The 23,759-nt window shown below is 37.7% G+C and overlaps 1 protein-coding gene across 1 annotated transcript in view; it reads left to right on the plus strand.

Annotated features, from left to right (window-relative positions):
• Positions 1-22,417, plus strand: part of LOC306965955 (plasma membrane calcium-transporting ATPase 1-like) — a 59,826-nt gene extending 37,409 nt beyond the window's left edge. The window contains exons 10-21 of the mRNA XM_079560568.1: positions 1,668-1,910; positions 3,306-3,547; positions 5,792-6,029; positions 7,920-8,099; positions 8,184-8,271; positions 13,360-13,466; positions 13,558-13,749; positions 16,483-16,696; positions 16,766-16,977; positions 18,024-18,131; positions 20,147-20,335; positions 22,065-22,417. Coding sequence (XP_079416694.1) covers positions 1,668-1,910; positions 3,306-3,547; positions 5,792-6,029; positions 7,920-8,099; positions 8,184-8,271; positions 13,360-13,466; positions 13,558-13,749; positions 16,483-16,696; positions 16,766-16,977; positions 18,024-18,131; positions 20,147-20,335; positions 22,065-22,412 — 2,361 coding nt within the window. The 3' untranslated portion in view covers positions 22,413-22,417. The remainder of the gene's footprint in view (positions 1-1,667; positions 1,911-3,305; positions 3,548-5,791; positions 6,030-7,919; positions 8,100-8,183; positions 8,272-13,359; positions 13,467-13,557; positions 13,750-16,482; positions 16,697-16,765; positions 16,978-18,023; positions 18,132-20,146; positions 20,336-22,064) is intronic.
• The last annotated feature ends 1,342 nt before the right edge of the window (positions 22,418-23,759 follow it).

A 23,759-nucleotide genomic window follows, 5' to 3' on the forward strand; every position in this document is an offset into this window, starting at 1 on the left:
AGGTGACGAAAAATGTGACAAAAATGTGATAAAAAAATGACAAAATGTGATAAAAATGTAACAAAAAAATGACAAAAAAGTGACGAAAAATGTGACAAAAAATGACAAAAATGTGATAAAAAAATGACAAAAATGTGACAAAAATGTGACAAAAATGTGATAAAAAAATGACAAAAATGTGATAAAAATGTGATAAAAAAATGACAAAAATGTGATAAAAAAATGACAAAAAAATGACAAAAAAATGACAAAAAAATGACAAAAAAATGACAAAAATGTGACAAAAATGTGACAAAAAAATGACAAAAAAATGACAAAAATGTGACAAAAAAATGACAAAAAAATGACAAAAATGTGACAAAAAATGACAAAAATGTGATAAAAAAAATGACAAAAATGTGACAAAAATGTGATTAAAAAAATGACAAAAATGTGACAAAAAATGACAAAAATGTGATAAAAAAAAGACAGAAAATGTGACAAAAAATGACAAAAATGTGATAAAAATGTGATCAAAAAAATGACAAAAAAATGACAATAAAGTTCCAAAAATGAGTGTAATACCCAACAAAAAAATGATGGAAAACACATGTGATGACGTGAGGAAAAAGATCCTCTCGGTTCAGGCGGGAGTTAAGAGGTTAAACTATATAACTCTTAAAAAACAAAGAAAAAACAACGGCTAAAACAAAAATGAATTAAATTTAGAACAAATAATGGCACCCTGGTAAAACAGCATGTTTGCTACGACGCCATAATAATAATATTAAAATACATATTTTATCTATATGCTCTGGCGACCCCCTAGTGGGCCCCGACCCCCAGGTTGAGAAGCCCTGCTTTATAGAACCATATGTTTGCAGATTATGTCCAACATGTTCAGAGCATAAGGAAACATCACTAGAGACGCTACACTTTTTATTTTTCTGTTGCTTTTGTATGTTTTCCACTTCCTTTACTGGACATGTCAGTCTGTAAGTATTATGTGTATTGTAAAAAAAACACAAAAAAAAAACAACTTTAGGCATTACCGGTCAGTGTTGAAAGCAGGTACCAGAAATTACATGTGTATCTTTAGATCCGAGTTTTGATGCTGTTGGTTCAGGGACAGACTTGGTTGTTTTAGATACATTTTTGCCTGATTTTAAATTATTTTTTTCCCTTTTTTTGTTTGTTTGTTTGCCTCATTTCCCCCATTTAAAAACAAAATATATATTTATTTTTTACATTTTTTAGCTTTATTTTTGCCCCAATTTTGTCTTGTTTTCCCATTTTTTCCCCCTCATTTTTACTCCTTTTTTTAATCACTAATATTTTCTTTATTCCCCCTCATTTTCCCCCACCCCCAATTTATTCCCCATGTTTGTCCTTATATTTTATTGATCATTTTTCCTTTTTTCCTCCCAATTTCTTCCCATTTTCTGCCCCAATTATTCCCCGTTTTTGGCACATTTCTTGACACTGGAGACGAACCCGATATTTGCAAATCTTCCACATTATTGTTCTGCTTTCTGGTTCTAGACGACACATATTTTAGTACCAGAGAAAATATCGTTCAGGGGTCGGTATCGAAAATCAAGTGTCGTGAAAGTACTGGTATAAAAAAAGTTTAAAAAAAAGGTCTTTTTCAGAGTGTTTGAGCTGATGTTTTCTTGATGTGATTCCAGAAAATGATGAAGGACAATAACCTGGTGAGACACCTGGACGCCTGCGAGACCATGGGAAACGCCACGGCCATTTGCTCGGACAAAACCGGGACGCTCACCATGAACCGGATGACGGTGGTTCAGTGCTACATGGCGGGACATTTCCACAAGAGGATCCCGTCTCCGGACGTGTTCCCCAAAAACACCGTGGACCTGCTCATCAAGGGCATCGCCCTCAACTGTGCCTACACCACCAAGATCATGGTACAGCAATATAATAATCATCATCCTCTCTTATGTAGACCACAGGCGGGAAGTACTCAGTTACATAGTACTTCTGAGAGTAGGGCTGCTCGATTATTGAAAAAATAATAATCACGATTATTTTTGTCATTATTGAAATCACGATTATTCAAACGATTATTTGTTGCCTTTAAAAAAATCCATCAAAAGAGTGACAAAAATCCAGCAAAAGTGAAAAAAATCCAGCAAAAAAAGACAAAAATCCATCAAAAAAAGACAAAAAATTCATCAAAAAAGTGACAAAAAACCAGCAAAAAAAGACAAAAATCCAGCAAAAAAAGACAAAAATCCATCAAAAAAATGACAAAAATCCATCAAAAAATGACAAAAAACCAGCAAAAAATGACAAAAATCCAGCAAAAAAAAGACAAAAATCCAGCAAAAAAAGGACGAAAATCCATTTAAAAAAAAGACAAAAATCCAGCAAAAAAAAAGACAAAAATCCAGCAAAAAAAGACAAAAATCCATTAAAAAAAAGACAAAAATCCAGCAAAAAAAAGACAAAAATCCAGCAAAAAAAGACAAAAATCCAATAAAAAAAAGACAAAAATCCAATAAAAAAAAGACAAAAATCCAGCAAAAAAAAGACAAAAATCCAGCAAAAAAGTGACAAAAATCCAGCAAAAAAAGACAAAAATCCAGCAAAAAAATGACGACAATCCAGCAAAAAAGGACGAAAATCCATTTAAAAAAAAGACAAAAATCCAGCAAAAAAAAGACAAAAATCCAGCAAAAAAGTGACAAAAATCCAGCAAAAAAAGACGAAAATCCATTTAAAAAAAAGACAAAAATCCATTTAAAAAAAGACAAAAATCCAGCAAAAAAGTGACAAAAATCCAGCAAAAAAAAGGCAAAAATCCAGCAAAAAAAGACGAAAATCCAGCAAAAAAATGACAAAAATTAAAAATTTGAAAAAAAATGTTGAAATAATCTGTTATAACTGTTGTAATCGAAATCGTAATTGAATTTCGATTAATTGCACAGCCCTATTTTCTTCCACTTTATCCGGGGCCGGGTCGCGGGGGCAGCAGTCTCAGCAGAGACGCCCAAACTTTCCGGTCCACACACACCTCCTCCAGCTGTTCTGACCCCGAGGCCACACCTCCTCCAGCTGTTCTGACCCCGAGGCCACACCTCCTCCAGCTGTTCTGACCCCGAGGCCACACCTCCTCCAGCTGTTCTGGGGGGACCCGGGGCGACACCAGGCCAGCTCGGAGACATGGTCCCACCACCGTGTCCTGGGTCCATTATTATTTACAAACATAAATACTCATGTTTCTCTTGCCTTGCTGGATGTGCTGAATGTAGATGAAACATTAATAACTGTATCAGACTAACCTCCTGGTGTCTCCACAGCCTGCAGAGAAAGAGGGAGGGCTGCCTCGACAAGTCGGGAACAAAACGGAGTGCGCTCTTTTAGGATTCTCCACCGACCTGCGCCGCGATTACCAGGCCATCCGTAACCAGTTCCCCGAGGAGTCTCTCTACAAAGTCTACACCTTCAACTCCGTCAGGAAGTCCATGAGCACCGTGCTGCGGAACTACGACGGCAGCTACACCATGTTCAGCAAAGGAGCGTCGGAGATCTTATTAAAGAAGTGAGTTCTGCCCTGGAGGCTCGGTTTCCTCTGTTCTCAGGAGCTCATGCAGTGGCTGAAAGCAGTGGTTCTCAACCCTTTAGAGCCGCGACCCCCAATATAACAGTTAATTAGGATCGTGACCCCCACCCGGGTCAGACCGTGGGAAAAACAGGGACATTAACCCCTTAACTCCCGCCTGAACCGAGCACATTTTCTCCAGTTTGGCTTTACCCCAATCCAAAAGCTTCTGGAAAAAAGGTGGGAAAAAACAATAATGGAAATGTGGCAAAAAAGTGACGAAAAATTTATGAGAATGTGATAAAAAGTGACAAAAATGTGACAAAAATTGACAAAAATGTGACAAAAATGTGACAAAATGTGACAAAAATGTGATAAAAAATGTGACAAAAAATGACAAAAAAATGACAAAAATGTGACAAAAAATGACAAAAATGTGACAAAAAATGACAAAAAATGACAAAAATGTGACAAAAAATGACAAAAAATGACAAAAATGTGACAAAAAATGACAAAAAATGACAAAAATGTGACAAAAAATGACAAAAAATGACAAAAAAATGACAAAAATGTGACAAAAAATGACAAAAATGTGACAAAAAATGACAAAAAATGACAAAAATGTGACAAAAAATGACAAATGTGACAAAAAAATGACAAAAATGTGACAAAAAATGTGACAAAAAATGTGACAAAAATGTGACAAAAAAATGACAAAAATGTGACAAAAAATGTGACAAAAAAATGACAAAAATGTGACAAAAATGTGATAAAAAAATTTGACAAAAAATGACAAAAATGTGACAAAAATGTGACAAAAAATGTGACAAAAAAATAACAAAAATGTGACAAAAAATGACAAAAATTGACAAAAATGTGACAAAAAAAATGACAAAAATGTGATAAAAAATGTGACACAAAATGTGACAAAAAAATAACAAAAATGTGACAAAAAATGACAAAAATTGACAAAAATGTGACAAAAAAAATGACAAAAATGTGATAAAAAATGTGACACAAAATGTGACAAAATGTGACAAAAATGTGACAAAAAATGACAAAAATGTGACAAAAAATGACAAAAAATGACAAAAATGTGACAAAAAATGACAAAAAATGACAAAAATGTGACAAAAAATGACTAAAAATGACTAAAAAATGACAAAAATGTGACAAAAAATGACAAAAATGTGACAAAAAATGACAAAAAATGACAAAAATGTGACAAAAAATGACAAAAAATGACAAAAATGTGACAAAAAATGACAAAAATGTGACAAAAAAATGACAAAAATGTGACAAAAAATGTGACAAAAATGTGACAAAAAAATGACAAAAATGTGACAAAAAATGTGACAAAAAAATGACAAAAATGTGACAAAAATGTGATAAAAAATGTGACAAAAAATGTGACAAAAAAATAACAAAAATGTGACAAAAAATGACAAAAAATGACAAAAATGTGACAAAAAATGACAAAAATGTGATAAAAAAAATTTGACAAAAAATGACAAAATTGTGACAAAAATTGACAAAAATGTGACAAAAATGTGACAAAAAATGTGACAAAAAATGTGACAAAAAAATTGACAAAAATTGACAAAAATGTGACAAAAATGTGACAAAAATGTGATAAAAAATGTGACAAAAAAATAACAAAAATGTGACAAAAAATGACAAAAATTGACAAAAATGTGACAAAAAAAATGACAAAAATGTGATAAAAAATGTGACACAAAATGTGACAAAAAAATAACAAAAATGTGACAAAAAATGACAAAAAATGACAAAAATGTGATAAAAAAATTTGACAAAAAATGACAAAATTGTGACAAAAATGTGACAAAAAACGTGACAAAAAATGACAAAAAAATGGACAAAAATGTGATAAAAAATGAAGGAAAACAATCTGATGACGTGAGGAAAAAGATCCTCTCAGTTCAGGCGGGAGTTAAGAGGTTAAACCTTTACAACTCTTAAAAAACAAAGAAAAAACAATGGCTAAAACAAAAATGAATTAAATTTAGAACAAATAACGGCACCCTGGTAAAACAGCATGTTTGCTACGACACCATAATAATAATATTAAAATATGTATTTTATCTATATGCTCTGGCGACCCCCCAAATTTGTCTGGCGACCCCCTAGTGGGTCCCGACCCCCAGGTTGAGAAGCCCTGGCTGAAAGACTGATTCCTCCATGATCTGGTCCTTTCTTCCTGACCTCGTGCTTGGACTCGTGCAGGTGCTGCAGGATCGTGGCGTCCGGCGGAGACGTCAAAGCCTTCCGTCGGGTGGAGAGAGACTCCGTGGTGAACACTGTGATCGAGCCCATGGCGTCGGAGGGACTCAGGACCATCTGTCTGGCCTATAAGGAGTTCCCGGTGTCCGAGGGCGAGCCGGACTGGGACAACGAGAACCAGATCCTGACCGGCCTCACCTGCATCTGTGTGGTGGGCATCGAGGACCCCGTGCGACCCGAGGTACAGCCACTGCCTTCAGGGTCGCAGTCGGACCAGCTGAGCCTGAAGGAGACGAAGCCTGGGAGCTTTTCAAACTCACCATAGACCATTATATCCTAATGAACCACTCTGTGTAACGTATATGTTCAGTATGTGTAGAGTAGTACAGGTAACTAGATTTGCACATATCAGTGTTCATTTTGACACCATATTTTAATTTAGTTTTAGTTTTAGTCTTTTGACGAAAATGTAATTTGATTTTAGTCTAGTTTTAGTCAAAAAAATATCTTCAATTTTAGTCTAGTTTTAGTCGACTAAAATTACAAGTAAATTTAGTCGACTAATTTTAAGACTAATTTAGTCGACTTTGCTTTGATAATCTTCATTCTAATCATATTTAATGTTGTTCCTCTGCTTCATGTTTCTGCTCCACATGAACAAAGCTCAGAGCTGATCCTTTAAACATGATCTGAGGCTCTTTCAGACGCTCAATACAAGTTTGGATGATTTTAGTCTCTCCTTTTCATTTTTATTTAGTCTGATTTTAGTCGACTCAAATATCTGGACATTTTAGTCACAGTTTTAGTCTCATGAAAAACTTTTATTTTAGTTTTAGTCCAATTTTAGTCACAAAAATATCACTTTGACTAAAATTAAGACTAAATATTTTAGTCGACGAAATTAACACTGGCACATATAACATTTTAAAATACAAGTTTACACAGTTTTAATGTGGGAGAGAGAAGTGAGAAGACCACGAGCTCTTTTAAAACCACCTCCACACATTTCTATATGAGCATTATTTTCTGCACTCATTTGAAAGAGTTTATCGCAGGTGTAGCAGTATTGTTTTTAGAGCAGAGGGTCTGATAAGTGACTCCAGAGAGAAGGCCCTCTGTATCTGGTGGAGTTTGATTGGCTGTGGTTCTTTGCTGCGCCTGGTGGAGAAGCAGGAACATCTGAGGAATACATGAAAAAGGTGTTAAAAGCTCAGGGCATAACATTTGGTATATTCACATACTTATACATAAAGCGTAAATATAAAACACTATACATGAAACATTTATGTAGTAGAAAAATATAGTCAAAATGAAAAGAGCAGCAGATTATTCATAATTCTTGGCATGTTTGACGTGTTGCATCCCAGGCCATATTACTGTATATAATGTGTGGATAAACTATAATATTATGTAATTCACTTCAGTGGATTTGTTTACTGCATAAACACACATTCAGACACCATTACCATCAGTCTTCACCTTAGAGAGCCCGTTCTGAGGCTCTCACTCTCAAACGTCTTACAGGCTTCGTTTAAAGGTGCAACATGTAACTTTATATGTAAAAAGAAGTTTCTATTAGGGGGTATTTGACCTTCAGTGACCCCGTGGCTGTGGGTGCTGTGGTGACCCTGAAGAACCTCCTCGATCAGTTGTTTCTGGTGGGTTTTCGCTGCTGATTGGACCATCTCCATGGCTACGCATACATTTGATTCTGAAAATCTACCAGAAATCCTAAAAAACTTCAAATAAAATTGATCCTGAAGCATCATAGGGACCACCAGGATGGAAAGTAAAGGCACTAAACTAAAAAACCTCAACCCCTAAACGTATCACGAGCTCTGAGAAACTCTAAAGGTCTAAAACAGTGTCTTCTCTCAGACGTGATGATGATCTCAGCCTCACAGCTTCTCTCTGGTCTCACGTGATGATGATCTCAGCCTCACAGCTTCTCTCTGGTCTCACGTGATGATGATCTCAGCCTCACAGCTTCTCTCTGGTCTCACGTGATGATGATCTCAGCCTCACAGCTTCTCTCTGGTCTCACGTGATGATGATCTCAGCCTCACAGCTTCTCTCTGGTCTCCTCAGTGATGATGATCTCAGCCTCACAGCTCCTCTCTGGTCTCCTCAGGTGCCCGACGCCATCAGGAAGTGCCAGCAGGCCGGGATCACGGTGCGGATGGTCACCGGGGACAACATCAACACGGCTCGAGCCATCGCCACCAAATGCGGAATCCTCCACCCGGGAGAAGACTTCCTGTGTCTGGAGGGGAAGGAGTTCAACCGGCGGATCAGGAGCGACTTCGGAGAGGTGAGTGCGGGGGGAGGGGAACCTTTAACGTCTGTGTGATGGGATGTTGTGGAACTCACTCTCATGCGGCTCCTTTTCCCACAGATCGAACAGGAACGAATCGACAAGATCTGGCCCAAACTGCGAGTCCTGGCTCGGTCCTCGCCCACAGACAAACACACCCTGGTCAAAGGTGAGGCCGGGGGGGACACAAGGCTGAGAAATAATGAAGCACCTCGAGAAATAATGAAGCACCTCGAGAAATACTGAAGCACCTCGAGAAATAATGAAGCACTCGAGAAATAATGAAGCACTCGAGAAATAATGAAGCACCCTGAGAAATGTCAGGCCACAAATATAATAACACTACGATATATTATGTAGGGCTGCTCGATTATTGAAAAAATAATAATCACGATTATTTTTGTCATAATTGAAATCACGATTATTCAAACGATTATTTGTTGCCTTTAAAAAAAATCCAGCAAAAAAATGACAAAAATCCAGCAAAAAAAAGACAAAAATCCAGCAAAAAAAGACAAAAATACAGCAAAAAAAAGACAAAAATCCAGCAAAAAAGTGACAAAAATCCAGCAAAAAAAAGACAAAAATCCATCAAAAAAGTGACAAAAATCCAACAAAAAAGTGACAAAAATCCAGCAAAAAAGTGATAAAAATCCATCAAAAAAGTGACAAAAATCCAGCAAAAAATTGACAAAAATCCAGCAAAAAAAGACGAAAATCCAGCAAAAAAGTGACAAAAATCCAGCAAAAAAAGAAAAAAAACAGCAAAAAAGTGACAAAAATCCATTAAAAAAACACACAAAAATCCATCAAAAAAGTGACAAAAATCCAGCAAAAAAAAGACAAAAATCCAGCAAAAAAGTGACAAAAATCCATCAAAAAAGTGACAAAAATCCAGCAAAAAAGTGATAAAAATCCAGCAAAAAAAGACAAAAATCCATCAAAAAAGTGACAAAAATCCAGCAAAAAAAAGACGAAAATCCATCAAAAAATGACAAAAATCCAGCAAAAAAGTGACAAAAATCCATCAAAAAAGTGACAAAAATCCATCAAAAAAGTGACAAAAATCCAGCAAAAAAAGAAAAAAACCAGCAAAAAAGTGACAAAAATCCATTAAAAAAACCACAAAAATCCAGCAAAAAAAGACAAAAATCCATCAAAAAAGTGACAAAAATCCAGCAAAAAAAAGACAAAAATCCAGCAAAAAAAAGACAAAAATCCATCAAAAAAGTGACGAAAATCCATCAAAAAAGTGACAAAAATCCATCAAAAAAGTGACAAAAATCCATCAAAAAAGTGACAAAAATCCAGCAAAAAAGTGATAAAAATCCAGCAAAAAAGACGAAAATCCAGCAAAAAAGTGACAAAAATCCATCAAAAAAGTGACAAAAATCCATCAAAAAAAGACGAAAATCCATCAAAAAAAGACAAAAATCCAAAAATTGGAAAAAAAAATAAAAAATTATGCTAATTTTGTAATCGTTTACTGTTGTAATGGAAATCGTAATCGAATTTCGATTAATTGCACAGCCCTAATATTATGTACTTCTATAATAGATATATCTTGGTTGATTGATTAAAATATGCTTATTTAAGGCGAGACCCTTTAGGTGAAAGTATTGATGTTTCCCGCAGTGGTGGAAGTGTAGATTTGTATCTGTTTTCCTCCCTTTACATCTTAGTTTTCATGTCAGATATAAAAATGATGATGTTTATTTGATGATGTTTTGTCTTCGAGGTGGGGGCGACCCGGAAGTAGAAAGGCCGTCTTTCCCGCGGGTTTTCATTCATAAATATTGACAGATTTGACATCCACGTGTCCTGCTAAGGGGCCCCGTGATGACGCTTTCACCCAAATATGGTGTTTTTCCTCCTACGAGACGCTGGAGCGGAAAAGTGGAAGAACGGGCCGAGCATGACAAAAAAATGACAAAAATTTGATTAAAAAAATGACGAAAAAATGACAAAAAATTAGAAAAAAATGACAAAAAATGACTAAAAAATGACAAAAAATGTGACAAAAAATGACAAAAAAATGTGACCAAAAAATGACTAAAAAATGACAAAAAATGTGACCAAAAAATGACAAAAAATGACAAAAAAATGACCAAAAAAATGACAAAAAATGACAAAAATGTGACAAAAATGTGACAAAAAAATGACAAAAAAATTACAAAAAATGTGACAAAAAATGTGATTTAAAAATGACAAAAAATGACAAAAAAATGACAAAAAAAATTCAAAACAATTACTAAAAAATTACAAAAAAATTATAAGAAATGACAAAAAAACGACAAAAAAACGACAAAAAAAATGACACAAAAATGAAAAAAAAATGGAAAAAAATGAAAAAAAATGAAGAAAAAAAAGAAAGAAAAAAATGACAGAAAAGTTACAAAAATGAGTTACATCCACGTGTCCTGCTAAGGGGCCCCGTGATGACGCTTTCACCCAAATATGGTGTTTTTCCTCCTACGAGACGCTGGAGCGGAAAAGTGGAAGAACGGGCCGAGCATGCGCACTCGCTACAAAACTTCAGGGCTGGTTTTCTCTGAATGAGAGAAGCCGCACTCGGGCAGAGCCTGAGCCCTTATAGAAGCTCCCACAGACTCCACAACTTTACAGGCTGAGACACAACAAGGTTTAGAAGGTTTTTTCAGAGGGATTTTTTAATATCTAATTCCTAGCCTGATTTATTCAGCTTTGAAACAAAAAAAAACAGGCGGGATTAAAATTTGACAAAAAATGTGAGAAAGATTTGACAAAAAAAGGACAAAAAAAGACAAAAAAAACCGACAAAAAAAGACAAAAAAACGACAAAAAAATGACAAAAAATGGACAAAAAATGGACAAAAAAATTACGAAAACATGTGACAAAAAGTGACAAAAAATTCACTATTTGACAAAAAAAATTACAAAAATGAGTTGAAACCCCAAAATGATCTGATCTAAAAAAAAAATCTGATTTTTACAGATTTTTTCACTGATGATTAGTTTATTGAAAAACTAAACAAAATATCCAAAATCCCTCTGAAAAAATCTTAGTCACTAATATGTCAATAAAATAAAACATTTTAATCTGGATCAATTCATTATTTTGATTTCGTTGCCCAAAATATAGGCAATTTTGGCCATTTTAATGCTCAAAATGCCTTATTTTTTATGTGAAAACATAAAATGACAAAAATGCAACACATTTTTTCCTCATATTTATATCTGTGATGTTCAGCAAAAGCTTCAAATTGACGTCTCTACATTTATTTATTTTCCCTGTTCACCTGCAGTGTCTCGTCTTAAAGATATAAAGCATGAACTCTTCACAGCGCTGAGCTCTCCCTGCAGGTTAAACTTGGGTGCTGGTCTTCAACAGCACATACAGAGTAAATAATGATTGTAAATGTATAGACATCACAAGCTTTAGGTCAGTTGTTATCTATTGAAAACCCCTCTCATATACACAGACTTATACCAGCTGATAAACAGATGTGTGAATTCGACACATTCCTCGCTGTATTTCAGGTGAATGAGTCACTATAGAATCATCTCACTGTAGAACACACAGCGCTGAGTCTGGACAAAGAGCCCAGAGGACCAGGAGCTGGACCTCCACTGAGAACCACCAACACTAGTGTCTAACGCAGCCTTAAGTTCATATTACAGGTTTTTATTTCTGTTACTCCTGAGGATTGATTTGATCATATTCAGGGCTGGGACATATGTTTGGCTCAGCACCCCTAAACTCTAAAATGGCCCCTGGGTGAGGCTCCTCAGTGACTCAGACCCGAGGCTTCAGTCTGATTTCAAATATGAGTCGTATTTCCACAATGAGTTTCCAGAGGAGAGACTGGATCATCAAACATGTCAGAGGCACCAGGAGGCTTCAGATCATTTAGTAGCAAAACTTGGATCTAAAGATATAAGATTTATCATTTTTTTCATACCAGTAGCACCTAAACCTGTTTTTACGATACCAGACTGATCCAGCCCCAGGTGTAGTACGTCTTAAAGGGGGGGTATTCAGCAGAATGGACTTTTTCCAGCTTTCCATCCTGTTATTCTGTCCCTCCCTCATTAAAAACATGGCTGAAGTGTTGCCTTGGCACATTCACGTATTTCTGAGTAATCTGTAAAAACTCTGATGGCGGCCATTTTAGGGATAGGTTTGCCTGAGTCCTCCTAGGAACGCCCCCACCTCCTGGAGACGCCTCCGAGCTTTGGTCACCAGCCGAGTAACCAACCACTGCTCCTCAGCAGAACCCCCTCCCCACTGATGCCACAGACAGCGTGTGGAGGGGGCGTGTCTAAAGGCTCAGAGGTTCTTAAAGAGACAGAGGCCTATTTCAAGACATTCACTACAGCCATTTTGAGAGAGACATTTTATACAAGGCAGTTATTCTGATTTACTGCATTTACAGACCAACAGAAGGTTTGTCATCATTGTAGTGAGATATAGACTGGTGCTATGGGACTGACAAAAGCAGAACACCCCCTCTTTAACCTCTTAACTCCCGCCTGAACCGAGAGGTTTTTCGTCAATTTTTCGTATTTTTTTGTCAATTTTTTGTATTTTTTTTGTCAATTTTTTAATCAAATTTTTGTCATTTTTTGTCATTTTTTTGTCACATTTTGTCCAATTTTTGTCATTTTTGGTCACATTTTTGTATTTTTTTGGGTCCTTTTTTTGTTGCCAAAAAAATTAATTACAAACATTTTTCATCAAATTTTTGTAATTTTTTGTAATTTTTTGTCAAATTTTAATCACATTTTTGTATTTTTTTTGTCAATTTTTTAATTAATTTTGTGTCATTTTTTGCCATTTTTTGTCCCATTTTTGTCACATTTCCATCATTGTTTTCGTCTCAAGGCAGTTATTCTAATTACAAGGCAGTTGTAATTTACAAGGCAGTTATTCTAATTTACTGCATTTACAGACCAACAGAAGGTTTGTCATCATTGTAGTGAGATATAGACTGGTGCTATGGGGCTGACAAAAGCAGAACACCCCCTCTTTAAAGCAGAACACGCCCTCTTTAAAGCAGAACACGCCCTCTTTAAAGCAGAACACCCCCTCTTTAAAGCAGAACACCCCCTCTTTAAAGCAGAACACCCCCTCTTTAAAGCAGAACACCCCCTCTTTAAAGCAGTGTTTTGTTTTGGCAGATTCCGCTCCAGTGATCCTTTGTTCGGGTTTTCTTCTCTGGTCTTTGCTAAACATATTTACTGATTATTGAACGTAAATATCTGCTGTTGCTGACAGGGATCATCGACAGCACGGTCCTGGAGCAGCGGCAGGTCGTGGCCGTGACCGGAGACGGCACCAACGACGGCCCCGCGCTCAAAAAGGCGGACGTGGGCTTCGCCATGGTAACGGCTCTCGGTCGCCCAGCAGTTCTTATGTGTAGAGTCGGAGACAAACTTAAACCATCACATCCCCTCTGACCGTGTGGCGTTTCAGGGCATCGCGGGCACCGACGTGGCGAAGGAGGCGTCCGACATCATCCTCACCGACGACAACTTCAGCAGCATCGTCAAAGCCGTGATGTGGGGCCGGAACGTGTACGACTCCATCTCCAAGTTCCTCCAGTTCCAGCTGACGGTCAACGTGGTGGCGGTGATCGTGGCCTTCACTGGAGCCTGCATCACCCAGGTACGGTCTCACATCACCCAGGTACGGCCTCACATCACCCAGGTACGGCCTCACATCACCCAGGTACAGTCTCACATCACCCAGGTACGGTCTCACATCACCCAGGTACGGCCTCACCAGCTCTGATCATCTGGAGATGTTTGAGCTCATGATGGAGAAGATGCACCATACGGATATAATACAGAACACAACTGTCACAACTGCTCTTAACCCCCACCTGCACAAACTAAAGGATGTTGCGTACAAAAACGGTGTACGTGTAGTAGGGCTGTGCAATTAATCGAAATTCGATTACGATTTCGATTACAACAGTAAACGATTGCAAAATTAGCATAATCGCAAAAAATCGATTATAATTATTTTTTTTAAATTTTTATTTTTTTTTCAAATTTTAAATTTGGGGATTTTTGTCACTTTTTTGCTGGATTTTTGTCTTTTTTTTATGGATTTTTGTCACTTTTTTTATGGATTTTTGTCTTTTTTTTATGGATTTTTGTCACTTTTTTGCTGGATTTTTGTCTTTTTTTTATGGATTTTTGTCACTTTTTTGATGGATTTTTGTCTTTTTTGATGGATTTTTGTCACTTTTTTTATGGAATTTTGTCACTTTTTTGATGGATTTTTGTCATTTTTTTGATGGAATTTTGTCACTTTTTTGATGGAATTTTGTCACTTTTTTGATGGAATTTTGTCACTTTTTTGATGGAATTTTGTCACTTTTTTGATGGATTTTTGTCATTTTTTTGATGGAATTTTGTCACTTTTTTGATGGAATTTTGTCACTTTTTTGATGGAATTTTGTCACTTTTTTGCTGGATTTTTGTCACTTTTTTGATGGATTTTTGTCACTTTTTTGATGGATTTTTGTCACTTTTTTGATTGATTTTTGTCACTTTTTTGGTGGATTTTTGTCACTTTTTTGATGGATTTTTGTCTTTTTTTGATGGATTTTTGTCACTTTTTTGATGGATTTTTGTCACTTTTTTGATGGATTTTTGTCACTTTTTTGATGGATTTTTGTCATTTTTTTGATGGATTTTTGTCACTTTTTTGGTGGATTTTTGTCACTTTTTTGATGGATTTTTGTCTTTTTTTGATGGATTTTTGTCACTTTTTTGGTGGATTTTTGTCTTTTTTTGATGGATTTTTGTCATTTTTTTGATGGATTTTTGTCACTTTTTTGTGGATTTTTGTCACTTTTTTGATGGATTTTTGTCATTTTTTTGATTGATTTTTGTCACTTTTTTGGTGGATTTTTGTCACTTTTTGGATGGATTTTTGTCTTTTTTTGATGGATTTTTGTCACTTTTTTGATGGATTTTTGTCACTTTTTTGATGGATTTTTGTCACTTTTTTGATGGATTTTTGTCATTTTTTTGATGGATTTTTGTCACTTTTTTGGTGGATTTTTGTCACTTTTTTGATGGATTTTTGTCACTTTTTTGATGGATTTTTGTCATTTTTTTTATGGATTTTTGTCTTTTTTTATGGATTTTTGTCATTTTTTTGATGGATTTTTGTCACTTTTTTGGTGGATTTTTGTCACTTTTTTGATGGATTTTTGTCACTTTTTTGATGGATTTTTGTCTTTTTTTTGATGGATTTTTGTCTTTTTTTGATGGATTTTTGTCACTTTTTTGATGGATTTTTGTCACTTTTTTGATGGATTTTTGTCATTTTTTTGATGGATTTTTGTCTTTTTTTATGGATTTTTGTCATTTTTTTGCTGGATTTTTGTCACTTTTTTGGTGGATTTTTGTCTTTTTTTGATGGATTTTTGTCATTTTTTTGATGGATTTTTGTCACTTTTTTGTGGATTTTTGTCACTTTTTTGGTGGATTTTTGTCTTTTTTTGATGGATTTTTGTCACTTTTTTGTGGATTTTTGTCTTTTTTTGATGGATTTTTGTCACTTTTTTGCTGGATTTTTGTCACTTTTTTGTGGATTTTTGTCACTTTTTTGATGGATTTTTGTCATTTTTTTGATGGATTTTTGTCACTTTTTTGATGGATTTTTGTCACTTTTTTGATGGATTTTTGTCACTTTTTTGTGGATTTTTGTCGCTTTTTTGATGGATTTTTGTCTTTTTTTTATTTATTTTTGTCACTTTTTTGCTGGATTTTTGTCATTTTTTTGATGGATTTTTGTCACTTTTTTGATGGATTTTTGTCTTTTTTTTTGTTGATTTTTGTCACTTTTTTGTTGGATTTTTGTCTTTTTTTTGCTGGATTTTTGTCACTTTTTTGCTGGATTTTTGTAATATTTTTGCTGGATTTTTGTCATTTTTTTGCTGGATTTTTGTCATTTTTTATGGATTTTTGTCACTTTTTTTATGGATTTTTGTCATTTTTTTGCTGGATTTTTGTCACTTTTTTTAATGGATTTTTGTCACTTTTTTAATGGATTTTTTTAAAAGGCAACAAATAATCGTTTGAATAATCGTGATTTCAATTATGACAAAAATAATCGTGATTATTATTTTTTCAATAATCGAGCAGCCCTACCTTATAGCCAATCCAAGATCACATTCACTAAAAAGAAATAGGTTAATAATAATAAAAAAAACGTTTATTAAATACGCTGTAGGCCTAAATAGCCGATATAAAAAGGGTATAAAATTAAACCACATAAAAAATAATGTGTAGTAAAAAGAAGAAAGCGTGGATTTCACCGTACGCAAGTTTGATAAATGAGGGTCAGTCAGTGAAATCCAGATGTGCTCTCTCTCCTCAGGACTCCCCTCTGAAGGCCGTGCAGATGCTGTGGGTGAACCTGATCATGGACACGTTCGCGTCTCTGGCTCTGGCCACGGAGCCGCCCACCGAGTCGCTGCTGCGGCGGAAACCGTACGGCCGCAAGAAGCCGCTCATCTCCCGCACCATGATGAAGAACATCCTGGGCCACGCCGTGTACCAGCTCTGCCTCATCTTCACGCTGCTCTTCGCCGGTCAGTGGGACGTGAATCACCAAACGCGATTCTGTTTCTGTGTTTCCTCAAACCCGTCTCTCTCTTCAGGCGAGCTCATGTTCGACATCGACTGCGGCAGGAACGCCCCGCTCCACGCGCCGCCCTCCGAACACTACACCATCGTCTTCAACACCTTCGTCCTCATGCAGATCTTCAACGAGCTCAACGCCCGCAAGATCCACGGGGAGAGGAACGTGTTCGAGGGCGTCCACAGGAACCCCATCTTCTGCGGGATCGTGGTGGGAACGCTGGTCGTGCAGGTGACGGACACAAACACAAAAGCGTCTGGCTTTGATGCAAGGCCGTGGGAACCCAGGGTGCTGAGGGCGCTGCAGCTCCCCCTGGTGGATAGTTTGTGAACTGCAGGCAATATTAACCCCTGAACTCCCGCCTGAACCGAGCACATTTTCTCCAGCTTTACCCCAATCCAAAAGCTTCTGGAAAAAAGGTGTGAAAATGGCAACAAAACTGAGACGAAAACATTGACGAAAAAGTGACAAAAATTGACAAAAATTTGACAAAAAAGTGAGAAAAATGTTATGAAAAATTGACAAAAAATTGACAAAAAAATGAGAAAAATTTGACGAAAAATGTAGAAAAAATTGACCAAAAATTGACAAAAAGTGAGAAACATTTGACGAAAAATGTAGAAAAAATGGACCAAAATTTGACAAAAAAGTGATAAGAATTTGACAAAAAAATCAGATTAATTTGACGAGAAAGTGAGAAAAAATTTACAAAAAAGTGAGAAAAAATTGACCAAAAAATGGACAAAAAGTGACCAAAAAAATTACAAAAAAATGACAAAAATGGACACAAATTTGACGAAAAATTGCGGAAAAAAGGACGAAAAAGTGACAAAAATTTGACAAAAAAACGTGAATAATTTGACGAAAAATTGCGGAAAAAATTGACGAAAAATTTACAAAAAAGTGAGAAAAATTGGATGAAAAAGTGAGAAAAAAAAAGTACGAAAAAGTGAGAAAAATTTGACAAAAAAGTCACGAAAATTTGACAAAAATGATTCGACTGCCCGACAAAAAAAGTGATGAAAAAAAATCTGACGTGAGGAAAAAGATCCATTTAGTTTTGTAGGTCTTTCAGATGAGGCGTTACACTGGCCTACAGGATTTGGGTAAAGCTGAACTGGAGAAAATGCTCTCGGTTCAGGCGGGAGTTAAGAGGTTCATAAACAGGATTTATGCACAGAAAAAGTATTTTGGGGGTACACTTTGTCCCTCAGCGCCCCCCAAACTAACATATCTTCCACGGCTCTGCTTTGATGTGCTGAATGTTTGTTCTGCAGATCATCATCGTTCAGTTTGGGGGGAAGCCGTTCAGCTGCGTCCCCCTCACCCCCGACCAGTGGCTCTGGTGTGTGTTCTTCGGCCTCAGCAGCCTCCTCTGGGGACAGGTCAGACCCCACACGTTCACTCTTTCCACCGCAAACACTCGCCCTCGAAGTGCGTGGGAAAGACCCTCCATTTCACTGCATTTTACAACTAACACCCATGATTAAGGTTATGTGAGTTTATATATATATATCCTTAACCCCCGCCATAACCAAGCTGATATTTTGGAGTGTTTTGGTCACTTTATTATTGCATTTGATGTTGCTCTTTCGCGGCTCTCTTGTTGATTCTTTGTTACTTTTTTAACACTCTTTAGTCATGTTTTTTGTCGCTTTTTTGGTCGCGTTATTATTGTTGATTTTCCAGCACGTTTTTATCCCTCTTTCATCATGTTTTTGTCACATTTTGGAAGTGTTTTTGTTGTGTTCTCGTCATCGCTTTTTTGTTTCTTTATCGTCGCTTTTTGCCGTCGCTTTTGCTTTCTTGTCATGTTTTTGTCCGTTTTTTTTGTCACTTTTCTGTTTCTTTCTTTTTCATCTTGTTATTGTTGCTTTTCCTGCACATTTCCGTTGATCTTTTGCCACTTTTTTGCTTTTAGTTTAGCCAAACTTGAGAAAACATGTGGGGGTTTAGAGGTTAACACATTTATATGTTAAAAAAAAAAGCAGCCTCTACTTGTCTCTGTATCCTGTTTCTACTGAACTACTTCATCAGTAACTAGTTAGAGACTGATGCTGTTTTGTAAAACCTAAACAACAGGACTCGTTTCTCTATTTCTGCTTCATCCGGCGCTACATTCTCCTTCCCCTGGGTGGGTGGATCGATGGATGGATGTGAAATCATGAGGTGTGAAGAACAATAGAGACAATCGAGTGGATTAAGTAGATGTTTACTGGGTGAAAAGTATAGAACAAGTTTCACAAACAACAACCATAGACGTGGGTTTTTTATCCTAGTATGCAAATGAGATAATGTTTAGGGCGTATCCTAAAACATGATTGGCCGGCCCAAATTCCAAGTAAAAGCAGTTATTTCCGGTAGGGGGTTCGTTGAGACAGACTGTCTGTCTGGGAAGCTACGTATTCGTCAATGTCATGGTGGCTGGACAGCTGTGTATAGATAGAAAAACACATTCCTTGTCCTATAAGTTTTCTTACTTTCCGTTAGCGTAGGCAAAGTACGTTTTGCACACTCATAACTGAACACACTGGCATACTTGTTTATTTATAATATAATTTGAACATAGCAATGTTAAAATTATGACTTCAGGATGGATGGATGGAGGGTGGATGGATGGATGGATGGATGGATGGATGGATGGATGGATGGATGGATGGATGGATGGATGGAGAGTGGGTGGGTGGATGGATGGATGGAGAGTGGGTGGGTGGATGGATGGATGGAGAGTGGGTGGATGGATGGATGGATGGATGGAGGGTGGATGGATGGATGGAGAGTGGGTGGGTGGATGGATGGATGGATGGATGGATGGATGGATGGATGGAGGATGGATGGATGGAGAGTGGATGGATGGATGGATAAAGCACAATGGAGTTGGTAAAAATGTAATCGGGACAGTGATATGAATCTGTTCCTGAAGCTGTTTCTTTGTAAGTGCTTTTGTCTTTGATTTGAGTCTAATTTCAGTAAATCTGTCCCCGGGGCAAAATATTTACAGTAAAATTAAGATAAAGCAACTACATATTTTGCCCCACGGACGGATTTCATGGACAAAATTACTTAGGCTACTTCAAGAAAATGTTACTTTTTTCCAAGATTGCTTTTCGCAGTGTAGTTAGTGAATAAAAATAATACTTCCCGCTCACTGTCAACCCTGCAAGAATATTTTATTTGGATAATATCAACGTGAGACCTTTATCCCACTCCTTTTCAAGCCTTATTTAATATGTGCTTGTGTTATTTTCCTCCAGAGCTGTTGATGTGTTGGAACTGATGATCCTTTTTTAGTGTCAAAAGTCTTGTAAATAAAATCTCTCTCTGTCTGAATTCGTGAACGATCTGTGACGTGGAAACCTCGTGTGGGGCTGAACCTGCCTGTGCTCGGTGGCGCCCCCAGGTGGTGACCAGCGTGCCGACCCGGATGCTGACGTGCCTGAAGCCGGCGGGACACAACACCCAGAGGGACGAGATCCCGGAGGAGGAGCGCGAGCCGCAGAAGGACGACTTCGAGATCGACCACGCCGAGATGGACGGGAAGAACAGCCGCGTGCTGTGGTGCCGAGGCCTGAACCGCATCCAGACCCAGGTCCGGACGACTGCGCTGCGAAAACATTCAACACTCTGCACAACACCATGTTTTCATCACTTTATTACAGTTTATGGCACATTTGAAAAGACAAGAACAGTTAATATGGTGTTTCTCTGTGAACGTCAAAACTAATAAAGCGTAATAATAGGGCAATAATAAAGATATAACAGCCTGAATAAGGAAAAGGAAGGAATTTTATTGCACGGCAAACTGTAATACTTAAAATTTTACTGAAATTGAGTAAAAAACAATGTGTAAAAACCTAGTTGGTCAAGGTCAAGGTCAAGTTTATTTCTATAGCACATTTACAACAACCACGGCTGCCCAAAGTGCTTCACAAACAGATGATAAAAACTATGAATACAAATACAAACAAGGCATAATAATCTTTACGTCAAAATCAATTAAACAAAAAATACAATGGAGAAACAGTTGAACATATTAAAAAGCCTGTGTAAAGAGGTGGGTTTTAAGGGAGGACTTGAAACTGCTTAGAGTCGGGGCCAAACGGATGCTGAGGGGCAAACGTGCTGCTGTGTTGTCACGTTTAAGCAGCAGGTCAGGCTGTGATACCACACAGAGAACATCACTCTTCACTCTTTCTCTCAGGACAGCGTTTCATTAACAGTGGATAAATAAGCAGTTTGGTTCCTGTTACTGCGTAAAAAGTAGCTTTTGTAGAGCGCGATGTTTATGAAACATGAAGGAGGAGGAGAGAGATACGGAAAAGAGGAAACAGACACATTGAGCTGCTCCGCGCCGCGTAAGTCTCTGTCCACCCAGGCATGTGCACTACTGCTGCGTGCACGTATGCCGTGCACGTAGCCGCGTACCTCGCAAACATGGTGCTGCTGTGCAGATGCACCTGTCTGAGCCTTAAATAAATAATTATTTACGTCGGGTTTGTTTCGGGTTCGGACTGACAATTTACGTTAATTGCTCGGGCTGGGTCGGGTCGGGCTTGATTTTTTGGGCCCGATCTAATCTCTAGTGGAACCCCACTGGAAAGTGGGACTGAGCTCGAGGAGTGGGACCTCAATGGTTCCCACATGGTCCTCATTAATATCGTTTATTGAGATATTTCCTGCCTGTCCAACATTATATCAGTTCTGAGCCGCTCTGCTCATATATATGAGGCCAGGCTGAAGCTGTAAACCACACTGTAAATCGAACCTGGAAGTTACTTTTATTTTTGTCTAAGTTATTCCCACACCTGTCAGCAGGAGGAGCCCCAGTCACAGTGTTCACCAGCGCTCGCTCCAGTATTTCACTGTCACAAGTTCATTCTTAGACATTTTTTTAAAACAGAACTAAGTAACTTGTTTACCCCCCTGCCATAGTCCCTCTGGGGGGTGAGGAAGCCGGCCACCAGACAAATATAGCTCTTACCAGATATTTATTCTCAAACTTCTCAGTGACCCACATGTCACATACAAAATGGCCGACACAGACCACGCCCCTTCCTTTGTTCCCACCAGGTTGTACAGATAAAGTTTATACTGAGTAAATAAAGCACGTTTTAAACAGACAATGTGATATAATGATTAACTTATGAATCTGAGGGTTATTGTCGGCTGGTGCGAAAGAGACAAAACAAACTTTGGTCGGTCCCGGTAAATCTGTCCGTTTTTAGCATGACATGAGTTTTATGCTGTTCCGAGCACATATCATACATTATTCAGGTTTGTTTATTCACCTGTGTGTGACCCTGCCCCCCCCCCCTCAGATCCGAGTGGTGAACGCCTTCAGGGACAGCGTGTCTCCGTACGAGGGCCTGGAGACGCCCGAGTCGCGCAGCTCCATCCACAACTTCATGACCCACCCGGAGTTCCGGATCGACGACTCGGCCCTGCACATCCCGCTGATCGACGAGGGCGACGAGGACGAGCCGCCCACCAGCCGCACCGACGCCCCCCCGCCCCCGCCCCCCCCGCAGAGCCTGCCCCCCCACGCCAACGTCAACAACAACGCGGGCCCCGAACGCATCGCGCCGCAGCTACACCCGGACTCCCGGAACTCCACCCTGACGCGCTGCCCCGGGAGCCCCCTGCACAGCCTGGAGACCTCGCTGTGAGGGGGCGGGGCGGCCAGAGACTACGCTGGGACCGGGTCCAGACCGGGTCCAGACCGGGTCCAGACCAGGTCCAGACCGGGTCCAGACCAGGTCCAGACTAGGACTAGAAATGTGTCGTACTTAGAGTAAGATAGAGGGAGACCAAGGACTAAACCAGGACTCGCCAACAGGGCCGGACTGGGACCGAAAACCAGCCCTGGACTCTGGTCAGCCTGGACCAAATCAGCGTAAATGTGACACTTCCACAAATACATATGTGAACCTCTGACCCCCCGCCTTCACCCAGAGCATTTTCTCCAGTTCGGCTTTGCCCAAATCTAAAAGCTTCTTGACTGGAGAGCGACACTGTAACGCCTCATTTTTTTGTTGCTTTTTCATTACTTTTTTGTGGCTTTTTGGCCTGTTTTCGTCTCTTGTTTTTCTTTTATTGTTGTTTTTTCATCGCTTTTTTCATCGCTTTGTCGTCACGTTTTCGTCACGTTTTGTTGTGTTTTTGTCACTTTTTTGTCGCACATTTTCTCCAGTTTGGCTTTACCCCAATCCAAAAGCTTCTGGAAAAAAAGGTGAGGAAATAGCGACAAAACTGAGACGAAAACAATGATGGAAATGTGACGAAAAAAGTGAGAAAACATTGATGAGTGGCAAAAAAAAAGTGGCAAAAATGTCACAAAACTGTCAAAAGAAATGACAAAAAAAAGACAAACATTTGACCAAAAAATGACAAAAATTTGACAAAAATTTGACAAAAATTTGACAAAAAATTGATAAAAAATTGATAAAAAATTGACCAAAAAATGACCAAAAATGTGACAAAAATTTGATAAAAATTTAATGAAAAAATGACAAAAAATTGATAATTTGATAAAAAATTGACCAAAAAATGACTAAAAATGACAAAAAATTGATACAAATTTGACAAAAAAATGATTAAAATTTGACAAAAAAATGACAAAAAAATGACAAAAAATTTACAAAAATGTGACAAAAATTTGATAAAAAATTAATGAAAAAATGACAAAAAATTGATTAAAAATTGACCAAAAAGTGACAAAAACATAACAAAATGTGACGAAAACGTGACGACAAAGCGATGAAAAAAGCGATGAAAAAACAACAATAACATGAAAAACAAGAGACGAAAACTCGACAAAAAGCCACGAAAAAGTCATGAAAAAGCAACAAAAAAATGAGACGTCACAGCGTTTTTCCCCTAAAAGTGAGTTACAAAAATGAGTTGAAACACAACAAAAACATGTTGGGAAAAAATGTGCTGACGTGAGGAAAAAGATGCTCTCGGTTCAGGCGGGAGTTCAGAGGTGAAGCTTTTAGATTTGGGTAAAGCTCGGT

This window comes from Gobius niger (genome assembly GCF_951799975.1).
Source record: "Gobius niger genome assembly, chromosome: 7".
NCBI classification, from domain to species: domain Eukaryota; kingdom Metazoa; phylum Chordata; class Actinopteri; order Gobiiformes; family Gobiidae; genus Gobius; species Gobius niger.